The sequence below is a fragment of the Vanellus vanellus genome (genome assembly GCF_965231255.1).
Source record: "Vanellus vanellus genome assembly, chromosome: 3".
Taxonomy (NCBI): Eukaryota; Metazoa; Chordata; class Aves; order Charadriiformes; family Charadriidae; genus Vanellus; species Vanellus vanellus.
In genome coordinates, this window is record NC_138907.1 from 85,042,588 (window position 1) to 85,059,491 (window position 16,904).

General features: G+C 37.6%; 1 protein-coding gene across 1 annotated transcript; it reads right to left on the minus strand.

Annotated features, from left to right (window-relative positions):
- Nucleotides 1-325: 325 nt before the first annotated feature.
- On the minus strand, nucleotides 326-16,353 carry MANEA (mannosidase endo-alpha; the record flags this gene model as incomplete). The annotated part of the gene is made up of 5 exons (XM_082481330.1): nucleotides 16,296-16,353; nucleotides 8,843-9,435; nucleotides 5,108-5,217; nucleotides 1,667-1,743; nucleotides 326-962 (listed from the first exon to the last, which is right to left on the minus strand). Exons 2-5 carry the CDS (start codon nucleotides 9,390-9,392, stop codon nucleotides 326-328), a joined length of 1,374 nt encoding a protein of 457 aa, XP_082337456.1. The 5' UTR covers nucleotides 9,393-9,435; nucleotides 16,296-16,353.
- Between the last annotated feature and the right edge of the window lie 551 nt (nucleotides 16,354-16,904).

Consider the following 16,904-nt stretch of genomic DNA (forward strand, 5'->3'; position numbering starts at 1 on the left):
AAATTTTTGTTCTGCTTTGGTCGTGTAAAGTTATCCCATGCAGGTGTTCCAGAAGTTCAGCATGCAAGTTATGAAGTTAAAAAAAAAAAAAAAAAAAAAGAAAAACCAAAAAGCCAGCATTTTCCCTGAATGTTCTTGAACTACAATATCTTTTAAGACAGAAATCCAATATTCTCATCATCTTTTTACTATTCAAAATTCAAATTCAGTAGTAGTGCATATACATTCAAGAGATATAATAATTCAAACATAATCTATAATAAAGACACCTCTCAGTTTCTTTCTCAATGCATTCAATTCATTAGGAAACAACTGCAGCAGCAGCTCACATAAGCCACTGTTCTTGTTCTTTTCTGTACTTCTCAGACCACTTCTGAGTAAGCTCTAGGTAAACATTTGGTTTATGGGGCTTATAATCAAGGTAAACCACCTGCCCAGTCCGTTTGGGGACAGCTTTTTCAATCTGAGTTCCCTCATGCCATTCATTAAAAGATGTAATAGAAATAATTTCTGGTCGCACCAAAAGGGCTGCACTGAAGGCAGTCTCATAGTACTTCCCATTGACACGATTGCGGGTGTTGTGGTTGTTCCATGGTCGGATACTGGTATCAATATACCCTGGCCCCACACTTGGAATAAACATTAAGTTGTTACTATCACAAAAGGCTTTTAAACTTGCCCAATTATGATGAGATGAGCCATAGGAGAAGCCATTGGTAGCAAAGTATGTGTACATTCCATCAAAGCCACTTCTGTGAATGTCATGCTTGTGTCTTTCTTCTACAAGAAGCGCAATGAACAATGCATCATACGGAGTATTTCGAATAGTCTGGGATCCAGAAACAGTTAGCAGATTAGCCCATATTTCAGGAATCGTTACGTAAGAATCATAAACATAAAACATGGGAAGAAATCTGCCTGTGCTGGTCTTATGCCTGTAAAAGGCTGGATGGCTTCCATATCTATAAAGCAAACAAGTATCATTAAGAAAAAAATTCACCATTTGGAAAATACTGTTTCACAATCTGAACTGAAGACATTCCCTAAAAACTAATTTAAAAAGACAGTGCATGTGCTTCAAGACATAGCAATTCAAATCCATTTTCATTCCAATGTTTACTGAAGTATTAAATAATGAATCCGCAAAGAACCTTTAAATTACTACAAATTAGTAACTTAGTGTCAAACTGCGCTATAGGTATTAGTTTTCTCTGAAGGGCAATCCTCTACTTCAGTATGAAATAAGACAGTCTAAGCAGCATTGATAAAGAAAACAACTAGAAGATGTACAGAATTTTTCAAGCTGAATTAGAATCATTGGAGGTCAACATATTAAGCTCTAGATGCTAGGCTGTCACTATGAAAATGTACGTTTATGTATCAGGTAGCTAAATCTTTAACTGCTTTAATCTGAAGTTTCATGACTTGTGATACTAATGAATGTTGGAAGCAATTTACATTTGAGTATCTATGTAAAATTCATGCTTCAATATTTAAAAAACAGACTTTTAGTTTCATACCATTGAAATAGGAACAAAGTTTCTTATATTTTTCTTCAGCCTCAGTACACATTTTTATATATTCTTCCAAGCTTTAGATAATATACAGAGGTCCCCTAAACCAGCATGTAACAAATCCCAAAGGAAATCATTCTGAAAGCACTCACTTGTCGATGATGTATTTGACATTGTGGTACATACTGCGATCATCTCTATCTTTGTAAGGTTCAATATGAAAAGTGACCTAAAAGATGAAAACGTAGTAAGAGCAACACAAATATAAATTACTATTGAACAAATGGGAACTGCATATAATATGAAGCAAATACCAGTCACTTTAAATATAGTTCTTCTTTACAGAGCTGACATTTTCATTGATCTCTTTTGAGAATAATCCAACCCTAATTCAACTCCAGCACTGGTAATCTTCAGATCCAAGGAAGTTTCTTAACAAAGTAAATATTTAGGTTTTTTACATTAAAACAAAACACTGCTTTTGTTTTGTCTAGGCTACAGCTAATAGTAAGCATGCTTCAGAAAATTTAAAAAACTATAGCAGAAACTAGAAACTGAAATAAAATATTATCTATTAGAATGTCAAAGAACTGATTAACCAATAAAACATTTTAATATTTAAATTCTAAACAATGTATTAAACTTGCTATAAATAATTCTCCAAGGAGAGTTTTCAGTGTCAAAACAGATTTTAAGACATGGGATATGAAAACTTTAATTTAAAATTTTATAGATTTATCAACAGCAATAAGCTCATGGAACTAAATCTAATATAATGCGCTGCTACTGCTCTGAATTTCAAGCTTGGAGATTATGTAATTATTTAACCTATACATGTGAAGTCATTTCAATGTAAAAATATCATTGTTTTCAAATATAGAATTAAATGGAAGAGTATATTACATTTATCAAAGCTACTAGTTTTTCAGAAACAATTTTAGAGCAGAATGCATTTAATAAAGTCTTCAACAACTCTGCAACAGTAGCAAATTTCCACTGTAGAGCCAGGATCTCTCTCTATAGAAAAATACAGCATTACACTAAATGACTAGGACTTACAGGACAGGTTGAAGAGCACTGTAATTTCATATTTCATTTCCAACTCTCAAAACCAGGCAAATCAAAAGGACGTATCTTTTAGCAAACTTGCATTTAGCAGACATAACAAATGTATTTTATATGTTTGTTTTGGTTTACTGACATTCCTAACACTTCACTGTGATAACTTACTAGAGCAAGAATCTTTAAAAACATTACAGTGAAGGTAGCATTCCCTGGTAGTATCTATACTGAATATCTATATTCCAGTAACATTCCAAGTAGTAACAGCAGTTCCATCCATATTCCAATCATTAACGCATTATTACGTGCATTTTACTTGGTAGCTTACTTCATATTTCAAGCACAAATACAGGCTCGGCAAAGAATGGATTGATAGCAGCCCTCAGGAAAAGGAGTCGGGGTTGCTGGTTGATGAGAAGCTTAGCATAAGCCGCATCCCAGAACCATATCCTGGGATGCATCAAAAAAAAACATGGCCAGCAGGTCAAGGGAGGTGACTCTGCCCCTCTACTTTGCTCTCCTGAGACTCCACCTGGAGTACTGCATCCAGCTCTGGGGCTCCCAACATAAGAAAGACATGGACCAGTTGGAGCAGGCCCAGAGGAGGGCCATGATGATCAGAGGGCTGATGCACCTCTCCTAGGAAGACAGGCTGAGAGAGTTGAGGTTGTTCAACCTGGAGAAGGCTCCAGGGAGACCTTATAGCAGCCTTCCAGTACTTAGTGGGGGCCTACAGGAAAGATGGGAGGGACTCTTTATCAGGGAATGTAGTGATAGGATGAGGGGTAGCATTTTTAAAATGAAAAAGGGTAGACTTAGATTAGATATTAGGAAGAAATTCTTTACTGTGATGGTGGTGAGACACCGGAACAGGTTGCCCAGAGAAGTTGTGGATGCCCCATCCCTGGAAATGTTCAAGGCCAGGCTGGATGGGGCTTTGAGCAACCTGGTCTAGTGGAAGGCATCCCTGCCCATGGCAGAGGGGTTGGAACTAGATGATCTTTAAGTTCCCTTCCAACTCTAACAATTATATGATTTTGCCTTGACTCCTTTAAAAGACTTGAATGTTAACAAGTTCTTTTAGGTAAGAGCAAGCTCCATCAGATGATCTGAAAATTTAGGGGAAGGACAATACTCTTTTTTTTTTTTCCTTTTTAATAATTTACTATTACATATGTGCAAATTATGTCACATAATGCAATTCACACAGCATTTTTAACAGTTTCAAAATTAATTCTGTATCGGATTTAACCTTCCTGCTTTGCTCCTGCTTGTCTAAGAATCTATAGTTGCTACTAGCGATCGGAAATTTCTCTGAGAATCTGCAACTTGCATAACAAGAGGGAATGGCTTCAAGCTCCAACAGGGTAGATTTAGACTGAACATTAGGAAAGAATTTTTCACAGAAAGAGTGGTCAGGCATTGGAATGACTGCCCAGGGAGGTGGTTGAGTCACCATCCCTGGATGTGTTTAAGAGACGTTTAGATGTGGTGTTGGGGGATATGGTGTAGGGGAGAACTTTGTAGAGTAGGGTAGATGGTTGGACTCGATGATCCCAAGGGTCTCTTCCAACCTAGACAATTCTATGATTCTATAACCAACTAAAACCAGAGCAGATGAACGGGCTGTATTTTTAGTCCCCAGTACAGACAACACCATCCAGAGATGAAAGATATACAGCTATTTAGATAATTTAAAAACTCAAATTCATTACTGAGGAAGACCATAAGGAAATGCATGTTTTCTTTATCCCAAGGGAAAATACAAGTTTTACTCAAAAAATAAACAACAATCAAACAACAATTTTAGACTCTACTGATCAATCCACATGATCTTTAATTGATTTGATATTTCACCTATTTCAGGAAGCCAGTAAGTTAACCTCTCTACTCCGTCATGCCCTGGAGTAAGTTAACTTCAGAGCAGCACCTCTCTGACCTTACTGTCCAAGGCGAGTGCTCCTGATACCTTCTGGAATAAAGATATTCATTCAAACTAGAACTTCTGAATCCTTCTTTATTACTTATAGATGCTTGCTCCTGACCTCTGTGATCAGGTACCAGCAAGTTATGTGATAATGCAAAAAATAAGGTTAGTCTTTCTTCTTTCTCAAAATTCCTTAGTTTATAGATCATTGTATTCCATAATATTTTGAAATAGGTAATACTTCCCTCAACTCCCAAGGCTCATTTGAAAACAACATGTTGTCTAATTTTAAAACCTGCTTCCTAAAAAGAAAAAAAAAAAAATAATCCACAAAACCATACCTTAGATTCTGTAAGCTTTAGATCTGAACCTAAAGAGAAAAAAGGCAATATTGCTTAGGTCTGATCAAAATTCAGTGTAATTCAAAGGGCACTTATACCTACTTCTACGACCCAAAAGAAGTGCAGCGTAACAGGAGACAAAAACAGAAGCCACCATTACACTACAAGCCCCTGGCTTTACACCATGAGTCAAATGTAGTAAACTCTTACCAGGGTTTACTTTCCTAAGTAGTCCTATTTTATGCATCTTAAAAATAGTTTACCTTTAGATTATATTTGTGTGCATAATCCAAAATAACAGGCACCAAATCATCAGTTGGTTCTCCATTTTCATCAGCCATACCTGGTGGATACCATGAAAGCACTATTACACCTGAAAATACAAAACTTAAGTTTTAAATCACGTTGTATAACATAAAACACGTATGTTACAACATTGTCATGAGTTATAATTACTGTTTGATGTGAAATCTACATAATATAAATGAGAATTTCAAATTACTTTTTAACCAATTACGGAATCTCAGTATTCTTAGAGTGGATTTTAACTTCTCTTTTTTTAAAAGACAGCAAAACAGTGGTAAGATCACCTGCCAAGGGAACAGATCTGTGGCCAATGTCCCCAGCCTAACACTTAGAGCCCTACCCTCCCACATTTCAGCACAGCATCCTAATTTCAAGGCTGTACCAAGAGGAGGAAATTGCTCCCAACTAAGACATTACGGATATGCCACAGTACAGCCATAGAATATCAAGATATCTAGCATTAGAAAATACTCAAGAGATGAGAGCTATGCATGTGATGAAAGGGATTCTTATTTTATGAAACTTTATTCCCCAACATATTTCTGCATTGTACCTTTGGCTCTACTACAAAACAACCATTTCATACTAGAAGCAGTGACTGTAATCGCACAACTTTCCTTCTTGCTAAAAGCAGTTACTATGCTGTAGTCCACCCTTCCAAACATGTGAAATTAGGTTTTAAATTTATTATCTAAAAAAAATCCTTGAGTAACTCTCAATAATTTAAGGATGTTACTATTCCTGTCAAAAAAGATGACAAATACAATGTCTCCGTGCTGTAAGTCTTCCTGATGCTCTCCATGAAAGCAAAAAAACCCACATACTTCTTCAGAAAGGCTAAACCCCTCTCTTCTAAAATAAAACACTGACAGATAAATAAGTTAAACCTTTTAGGTATGTAGCCAGAAATAACGTCAGGAAGAATTTAAGACAGAAGGAAATACATGAAATGCTGATGCAGGAATAATTTCCTAACACTACTATTTAAAACATGGAAGAATAAGTCACAACGTGATTCTTGTTAACCAGGTAAACACTGAAATACTCCAATCAGGTCACTGAGGTAAGGAAGTATATACTCTAAATTCCATATATTTTATTAATATTGTAACATTTCTGACTAACAATTTCCAAACAAGCAACCCCAAAATTATGAAAAAGAAAGCATAAATTAGAATGAATACACAATCATCTTCTAACATCAAAACCAGAAATCTGAGCGCACTATACACAGGAGTAGTTCAATTACCCTCAGCATAGTCTTTCTATATTTTATCAAAAAGAGAATCACAAGCAATAGACTCATTATCACAAGAAATAGTCTGCTGAAGGACAAGAAACATGCAATATTTTACTGCATTTTATCACCCTATCTTACATTTCACACAAGTAAAAAAGGACAAAATCCAAATGAGTAAGATGTAAAGGACAAACAGAACAGAAGTAACGAACTCAGGTTACACTTGAGGTATCTTCAGTACAACTGTCAAGAACCTCTTCTATACCGTTAGGAAACAGAAAAGTTCAGGAGACAGAATTGTTCATCAAGGAACCTAAATTCACATTAAAGACTACTTAATATTTTCTTTCCTGTGCTTAAAAAATAGTTATGTACCATGTCAAGAGTCTATAAAAGGACAGACTCAATGCCAAAAACAGTAACATAAACATGTTTAAAACCAGAGTATAGTCATTCAAGTCAAATGAAGGACTTCAAACTAGACTACCACAAAAATAGGTTGGTGAAAAGAAAAAAAAACACCAAGCAATCTGAGGAATAAAATCTATTGTATTAATCTGTTAAATATTAGGAATTTAATAAATAAGGAAAGAATTTTAATATGCAAGAAGAATACAAGGAAGCACTGCATGAGACTCCTGCTGCTCCAACCTCTTCCATGCTTTTGATCATTACACAATACTGGCTGAAATAACCACTTACATTTTTCTCCTTTTGTAAGATCCTTGATAAAGCCTCAAAAAGGTTAGAAGAAAAATTTTTATTTGACAGAATGTAAAATGCAGGCATAGATTAGACATTGGCTAAGAGACAAAAAGAAGAAACTGTAAACAGTCAACCTCACAGTACACCAAAAAAGAACAAAATATAATTCTTATTAAAAAGTTGCAATATTTGAAGTAATGACCTGAGGAAAAAAAGTTGATGATTTATGTTGGTCAAATCTAGACAGAAGAGAAAAAATTCAAGTGTACTTAAATACATTAGTCAGAATAACAGCAGAAAAAAAAAAATCACTTTTCACAAATAGCAGTAATAAGTTACAAAGAATATGTCACAGGAAGCATGAATTTCTCATTCACATTGCTGAGTTTTAAATGGAAACCCAACTTAAGTTACTAAAAAAACCCTAATTTGTTTTACTAAGCATTTTTCCTAGTATTTTGCACCTTTTCCACCAGCAGTTCAGCTTTATTAGACATTTGTATTAAGAGAATGAGAAACATCACAGATTCTTCTAAAGCTCAAAGTGCCCTCTCTGCTTTCATCACACTCTCATGCATTATTTTGCTTTAGATAAGTCTAAAAACGTGCTTACTGGCAACTAATGCCTGGGATTTCTCTGCAACAGTTTTCCCACTGTTGCTAGTGTTCTCGGTAATGGAGCTATCATACTACTGAAAATGGTGAGAAATTTCCTATGTTTGTATTAACCCTTGTACAAAATACAGGTTAGGTTAAAAAACAGGAGAAAACAGTAACCAAGAAGTAAACATTATACAAATAAACACTACTAATGGGAATATAATAATTACATCAAAACTTAGCGATTAGGTGCACAAAAGAGATGCAATTGAAGGTGATTAGCACTCTGAATAACGCTATGAGCTCTAGTCATGTTCCTCCAATTAGACTTACAGAAGCTGTTCAGAGTTTAATGAGACTATATGGCTACTTATTTTAAAGATGATGAACATAAAAAGAATCATAAAGCCCAACAACAAACAATAACACCAAAAATATATGGAATATTCTTATGTGTATAGTCCATCTTATTTAAGAAAGGGAACAGCAATTTGTATTGGAAAAAAAAGATACTTTTGGACAAAGAAACAAACTGTAATTAGCTACACTGAAACTATCATACCAGAGTTCAAGAAGGTTTTGATTAGACATTTCCATGGCTAATGAGAACACCTATAAATACACTGCATAAAGTATAAATTGTAAAAAAGCTATAATCCTACATGTGCTTTAACATATGAATTAATACTTAATTACTATTACACACAAAGAATTTTAAAAAAAATGCTGCTATTTGAATGGACTGCTCCATAAACATGTTAACATGATTTACTGAAACCTGTTCTAAAAACAGAAGTATTCCTCTCCAAAAATAAAATACACAGACAACATATTCTGGCAATGGTCTCTGTATTTTTCTATATATGTTATCAGTGCTTAACAGTAAGTCACAAAACACAGGCACCTACAGGATTACAAATACAGTTCTTACATTACACTCTGTTACACTCTTACATCACACTCACCAGACACAGCTCTGAAAATGTAGGTTTTGCTTGGGGGTTAAAACTCAGAAATACAAAGACATTTACTAGTTTCAGACATTTTCAGAATGACACAGAGAAATGGAAGAACTGGTCAGTTGTGTTCATTCACATACTTAAAGCTGGATAAATGAACAACATGCTGAAACATTAACATTCATTACCAGTTGAAGCAGAACGCATTTGTTTCATGTGGGCTTCTATGACAGAAGGGTCTTTGGAACTGTAAGATCCGAGTTCAGGATAAAAGTTGGCCCCAATGTCATCAGGAGGATTATGCCTTCCCTTTGGATAATTGTTTGCAATTTTGGGATCCCAGTGTGGCAACAACGGATGGTTCCAGTGAATATATTTACCATCAAACTGTGGATTCCCAAACCAACTATAGTAGAATATATGAAAGTTATAATTAGGAGAAGACATCTCTTCTTCCAGCTTGTTTACAGGAGGCATAGATGGTTTCATAGCATTGACTGCGATACTATGCAAATTACTGACACGTGTTACAGTATCTCCTTGAATCCTATTTAGTGAATTCTGTTTATTGTCTAAGAGCACTGTCCGTTGTTGAAGCTCAGGCAACAAACCAAGTCCAAATGGATCCCCAAAGCCAGCTCTGTCAGGTCTCAGAGTCTTCAAAGCCATCATTATGGAGCAAATAAACAAAATAAAAAGCAACAAAATGATGCATGTTCTTCTGCGAAATCTTGCCATGATGTCATAGTTCAGAATCCAAACAGAAGGATTTTGGCCGCAACTGATCAAAAGACAAATATTTTAAAGTCAGATTTCTTATTACTTAATTCAATAGTATGAAATACTTCATGAAGTTTCTACATAATAGAAATAATGTGGAGACAAATATGACGCACACTGACTGCATAACTAACAGCACTTTGCAACGGGGGGAGAGGAATAAAAAACATTTCTGCATTTAAGACTGTGTGTCAGGTTCTAAGGTTCTACCACCAAGGACTCATTTATTTTGTAAAACATCTTACTTTTGAACATCATTGGTTTTCTAACCCAAATAAATCCCATGAAATGGAAATTCTGGTTACATTATTTCAGAACTATCATGTTTTGACAAGTCTGATAGAAATAGCACAGAAAATGGAAGACAAAAAGCAGAAGTCATGAAAGGAGAATAATGTAGCAGAACAAGAGTAAAAGATAGAATGGGTATGACAGAAGTACAGCTTATGTTCAGAATACAGGTTTTATTTACTAACCTATTTACTGGCTTCAGACCACCCACTTCGTATTTAGTTAATCAATACATTGACTAAATACTTTGGCAAATTAAACTCAAAACAACGATGCTTTGCAACTTTACAGATATAAAATTTTAATTTGTTTTCTGAATTATGTAAACAAAAAAATAGCATAGTATTAAGGATATACCTCAACCAGAAAGCCTGTAAGTTAGCTGCTGGCATCCTGTTAGTACAATGTCACAGCTACGTGACACTTCACGTAGAATTCAGGACTAAGTTCAAAACAAGACCAATAGTGCACAGCAAGATTTGAGCCCTGAAAGTAGGGGGGGGGGAATCAGTATAACAGAATGCCTGATGAATTTATTTATAATTTTCATTCCTGTTCAACATAAAACACAGGAGAGCCAGAGAAAAGGATTAACAAAATTTAGGTTGCCACAGAATTATGTGGAACAAGATTATGCATAAAACTGACAACACCAAACTGAAAAATCTTAGAATAAATTTCTGATTCAACAGCCATTAGACACAGCATAGCTGTGATTTTGTATTTCTGTCACTGACCTCCAAATTTTAGAATCTTACTTTAACTTACTGAGATATACATAGGTCATTTTAGAAAACTTATAAAGTATCTCACCTTAGTTTCCTACTACTGTTTCCTTTCCTTAGTTTCCTTTACTACTGTTAAAGTGCATTAACATATAGCTCAGTTGTCACAATTCTCTATTTGTTACTGCTGTAATAATTTTAGAATACGCTTTTTAACAACACAGCCTGAATTGGATTAGCAGTATGACATCCCTAAAAAGGGAAGTTCTGCTTCCGTTTCCAACCTTAATCTATTAAATTTTTTTAGTTACCTCTGGGTTTCATCTGGTTTTCACAGTAACATCACTCATACGTTTCAACAGCAAAACCCTGTTAACGTCTCAAAAATAAACAACAAAAAAAACCCTATGCACTTTTACCTTTAAGTTAGAGAGCTGACTCAGCTGAATGAGTATCACAGCACTAATACAAACAAAAGAGTTGATAGCACAGATGGGGGAAGGGAAGAGGATGAAAGTGATGTTGCTCATTTTGGCCAACTGAATTGAGAAAGCATACCTTTGGCTACTGTCAGGGAAAATTATTAAGCATATATGCTTATATATATGCCATAATAGTACTTCATTTAAGACTTTTCATTAACAGATTTCACATCCCTTTACATCAAATTACAGAACTCTTTTTCTATAGCTCACAACCCATCCCAAGATCTTAGAATTTTGTCAGAGAGATTATTTGGAGTCCAGAACATTTTTCTTCTAATAAGAACTTGAACTTTAAATACATTCAAACTACTTCTACTGTTTTTCCTGACCTTTTCAGTCGTCTTTCTAGTCTATCATGCCACCTCTCCCTGGGAGTTTAACTCAATTTTTGGATTAGACAAACTGAAGTTTTCTAAAGGGTCAGGCTTTTCATTTCTTTTTTTTTTTTTAAAAAGGGAAACAATACTATTCAGCTGGCTAATGTATTCAGTTTTCTTCAATTTAACCCAGATGCTATTGATCTTCATCAAACAACATACCGGACTGCCAGTGATAAATTACTTCTGCAATTATTATTTTAGCTCATCTCTTCTGTAAAAAAGAATTCATGACTATAATGTCTATAATTAGAATGTTCATAGTGTCTTTTATTTGGGCTTTCCTATCCATATCGAAGAAACTGTTCCTTTTTATTCTTTGCTTGACATATCGGCTACTAAATTCCTCCTCTATTGCATAAAGATTTCTATCATAAAGTGCTTTTTCTGAAGTGTCAGGAATTGATTTTAGTTCTCGATGTTCTTATTTTAACAAGTATTTTTTGATGGAATATTTATAATGAAAGTATACTAAAACCAAGCAGCATACTTGCTAAAATTTGACTAGCAACAGGAGAGACCCTGGTCTACCATAGCATACTATGAACCACTAGTATGCTTCTATAGAGGCTCAGCATCAAAGTGCAAAATTTGCATTGTGGGGAGACATCAGTCTCAATGCTGATGACATAATTCAGCCCTAGCATAGATACCTACACTGTAAAAGCTGCATTGAAGAGCTACAGGTTGGCAATGCTTGCATTATGTTATTTAATCTTGTTCAGAGCTACTCTTTAGAGGCAGTGACAGATAAATTATGCTCATCAATGACAGTGCCACAGCAGAATGGTAATATTGGGGAAATAGACTGAGCAAACATGCCACGTGAAACAGCTACCTGAAGTTATGTCTATCCTTGGAACTGGAAAAATCTTAGAACGCATTTCTGATTCAACAGCCATTACAGAGACCATAGCTGTGATTTTGTATTTCTGTCATAGACATTCAAATTTTAGAATTGGACTTCAATTTACTGAGGTATACTGGTCATTCCTACCTATTTATGAAGTATCTTGCCTTGGACTGTTGAGTGCACTTGGATCTCACAGCAATTCCCTTTCTCAGTAGAAAAAAGTTAGCCTGAATAACTTCAGCTTTATGCAGATTAAGATCTCATACACAGACAGTTACTCTGACCCATGTGATGACTTGTTAACTAGTAGCAGCTTTTGGATCCTCACCCAAATTTGCTGAACCATGTTGGTGTACCAGCCAAAAATGTAAGCAGTTCAAAGCTTTCTCTTGCCCAGTGAATTCATTTTAAAAGAACAAAAAAATACGTCTGTAACAGGTCAGAAGGAAGAATAACTTAGTTTAGATCACCAGTCTGCCTAAGGGCAAAGAACAGGTCCAATGCAGAGCAATGCTTTACCAGAAGAGTTAGGCATCTTCAGCTATTTGTGGATCAGAGACTTCCTGAACAAAAAGGTAATTTCTTTGTACAATATGAAAAACCACCTTCTCTTTGGAAACTCACCCACTAGTCTAATTTGATGCCCCTAGTTCTCAAATTAGAAGGGAGAGCAAGCAAGCACTTTTTTTACAACTATTTATTATTATTTACATTTTCTACTTCACTAATAATTTAATTGCTTCTATCAGGTCTCTGAGTTTTCCTTTAGATTTCTATTCTGTATATTGTATCCCCATCACTGGACGATTTTAAACATTTTTGCAGTGTTTCTTTTCTGTACTGTTTCAGCTCCACTAAATCCTTCTCTTCTGAGATTAAGGAAGCACACTTGAATACAGTGTGACTTTCAACATGCATCCTGGACGTAAAATTGCCCTTTTTTGGACTTTTTTAAATAAAAAAATATTTTGCTCCCTATCTTGTTTCCAAAAACTTCTACTTTCAATTAAATTGACAGCTAATGAATACAACCCAACTCCAGAATTATTATCATCACTAAATCTAGCTCCTGAGTAGCAAAAATGAGCTCAGAGGTCATCACTGTGAAATTAAAACTGTTTTCTTCACTCTGTGCACTACACTACATATTTTTTTAATAATTTTTATTATTATTATTAATCACCCAATCACTCCATACTGGAAGTACTCTGTACTTTGGCAAACGTTCCAGTGAAAGGTGCCTGAAGAAGTCAGGATCTTCAGTTAATTCTCTCTGTCAATGTACTCTTCACTACCACACAAGCTTTTCTGAACCATGAATTACTACCGTCAGGTCCAGACTGAAAGCACAGAAGTCAATTTATGGCTTTTTGGTTTCTCCTTTTATGATTACAGATACTACAATTTCCTTCATTACACATCAGAAAAATATGAAGCTTTACCATGAAAGGGTAGAACCTATATTTCCATAACATTCAGTCCCCTTTTCCAAAAAAAAGCTTACACAGTTATTTTTTTTTATTTGTAAGCTGCTATATAGACCTAAAAGCAGAAAATAAATGTGTATGCCTATTCCTCCATGACTATCTCTGTTCCAAATCAATTTGTTTCTTATATGGGAATAAATAGTATAAAACATCACAGTAGTACAAAATCTCCAGCTGTTCTCCTTAAAACAACTAATACCTCCATGAAAAAAGAAAAAGGCATGGACGATAAAAGCTGAAGTACTTTCTAAACTGTTCTCCAAACTTAATAGCAGGCCTGTCTCAAGGATAACCTCTCCCATTCAAGCCTGTACTTGACAATGATGGGATTTTTTTCTCCCTCACTGCTGCTCTTTGTACCCTTAAGCTATCCTGCAGGCAAACCTTATTTGTCCTTTCCACTATATGAAGACAAAAAGAGTACAGAAAGACAGACAACAATACAGCTTTTTTCCCCATCACATTTCCCCAAATAAGGATGTTACTTTTATCAGAGAGAAAAAAAAAAAAAAAAAAGTTTAATTACTCTAGATAATTTTGGTCATATGATAACTCAAGTTTCAATATCCCGCCTTGTGGGTTGTTTTTTCCAGTTTTACTGATTCCAAGAGAGAAATACGCAATGCAAAGAAAGTATGTTCAGATAAAACAGATGTATCCATTTTAGTAAGAACCAGCAAATACTATAATTTATTTGTTCTGATGTTACTTAAACATAACAAATAAAAGTGCAATACAGAAGAAAGCTCTGGAAATCTGACTTTCTTGATGCAAGGGTAAGGTCAGCCAAAACTTGCTGAGGTTGGTAGCTCACAGCTGGTATCAAAGCTCAGCTAAGTTTTCTAAGCTTAGCTTCTGCTAAGATTTCCCAGCTCCAAGAATCTGAAAACTCTCAAGTGACAGATCAGCTCTAGTCAGAGCTGAAGCTTCTACGCCTTCAAAGCCCTTCATTTTGGAGCTACAGTGCAGGCGTGAACCTAGAAACATTACTTTGGTTCCCAAGTGATTTACCAGGTGAGATTTAGTAAACTTTCCCTGAGGGCTAACGATGACCTGTCCAAAGCACCATGTTTACATAGCACATTTTGGTCTGGGGAACACAAATAATATAAGAAAAGCAACAGAGGTTGAACACACCTTACTTCTGAGAGCCTCGGAGTGTTTCCAGTATTAGAAAAACTGGGAAATTTCTCACAAAGTGTCTGCATAGAAAAAGTCTTCTTCTAAAGGCTTTTTTAAAGAGCCCTTGAAAATCATTAAAGAAGGAAGAAGACATTACATACGGCATGCAAACACTTTATAGCTGTGCTTCCATACTAAAGATATATGTTTTTAAGCACTTCCAATAGTATAAGGTTTCCTTTCGGTCCACCCAATTTAGAAAGAGGTATTTGAAATATGGCAATTCTAACATGGATAACTATAATGCTCACAAAACAGGGAATGTGATTTTTTTTTTTTTTTTTCACTAACCAGATTTGAATTTAAGAAAGACAGCAGCAAGAACAAAACCCGATCCTGCTGCATTTTCCTTGTTCTAAACGTGGTAAGACAGCCTCCAGCACTAAATTATATTTAACATAGAAGAGCTTTGGTTTCAACATACCAGCATTCCCCTGTTTTGACAGGACATTGATACACACACCCCTAGCTTTGAGCGGCTGCAGACCATACAAAGAAAGTAACCTCCAGCCTCCTCTTCCTCCTCTGGGGGCGACCTGCCAGCCAGCTAGCTGTGCCGGGACAGATCACAGAATCACAGAATGGTCAGGGTTGGAAGGGACCTCTGGAGACCACCTAGTCCGACTCCCCTGCCAAAGCAGGGTCATCTACAGCAGGTTGCACAGGACAGCATCCAGGTGGGTTTTGAATGTCTCCAGAGTGGGAGACTCCACAGTCTCTCTGCGCAGCCTGTTCCAGTGTTCTGCCACCCTCAAAGTAAAGAAGTTCATCCTTATGTTAAGATGGAACTTGTTATGTTCAAGTTTGTGCCTGTTACCTCTTGTTCTATCACTGGGCACCACCCTCTTGACACCCACCCTTTAGATATTTATACGCATTGATAAGATCCCCTCTCAGTCTTCTCCAAGCTAAACAGACCCAGGTCTCTCAACCTTTCCTCATAAGAGATGCTCCAATCCCCTAATCATCTTTGTAGCCCTTTGCTGGGCCAAAGCCAGGCACAGCAGAGCAAAGCCAGCCAGGGCCGCAGCAGAGCGAAGCTGTTCGACGAGAGCTGAAAGTAAGAAAGGGGGAGCCGAGCCAGCTGGCCGCCTTGCTCGCTCCCCTGCCCCCCGCAAGCCACCAGACCACGGGCCTTCAACGCTTTCCTCTCAACGCTGCCCAGCCCAGCGCCGGAGCCTTCAGACAAGCACCAGCCCCCCGCCAGAAGCCGAGCATCTGCCGCGGGACCAGAGGCCCTGGCGGGAAGGAGAGCACCGCGCAGAGGCGTCCCCGACCCCTCCGACAACGGCCGTGGGCGCCTGTCCCTGTCCCTGTGTCCCCCCCCCCTCTCCCGGCCTCTCCTGGCCCCGAGGAGCGCCCAGCCCAGCCCCTCTCTTCGCTGACCCTTCTTCCCCAGCTCGCAGCACCGCTGAGGCCGGCAGAACAGGTGCTCGGCGGGCCGCAGTCGCCGCTACTCACCCGCCCGAAGCAGAAGCGCTGCCCGAGGGCCAATGGGGCAGCCGGCTGCGGCCGGGCAGGCCGGGGAAGGGCTCTGAGGCGGGCCCGCACCGCTCCGCCGGGTCTCGTGCGCATGCGCCAAGCGGCGCGCATGCGCGGGGCGGCAGGCGGGGAGCGCGAGGGAAAGGAGGGGGTGGCCGAGGGCCCTCTTCTGTGGGCAGAACGGCGGCCGGTGCCCCGTTAAGCCGCGGCTGCGAGGCTTCGGCACCGGCTACCACAGGCTTACCGGTGGAGGAAAGCCGAGCCCATCAGCCTGCCAGTGGCTGGGTGGTTGCTGGGGCTCCCTGCCTTTTGCTTCGGTGAGGAAGGGGAGCCCGCAGCTGCGTGTTAGGCCTCCTGGGGCTTAGAAATAGCCTCTTTTTTCACTCCAAAGGCCTAAAAGTTCTTCAGTTCCTTAAAGTTTCTTGCGGGATGTTTGGTTGTATTTCGGCTGGAGAGGAACTTGCCCGGTGGTAAGGGCTGAATAAAGCCTATGGCCTAAGTCTGTTGACAGTGGTTTATTTGCACAGTATGTTATAGTCAGGCCTTCAAGATGGTGGTGCATGGGGAAAGTCAGTGGGTTGCGGTGAT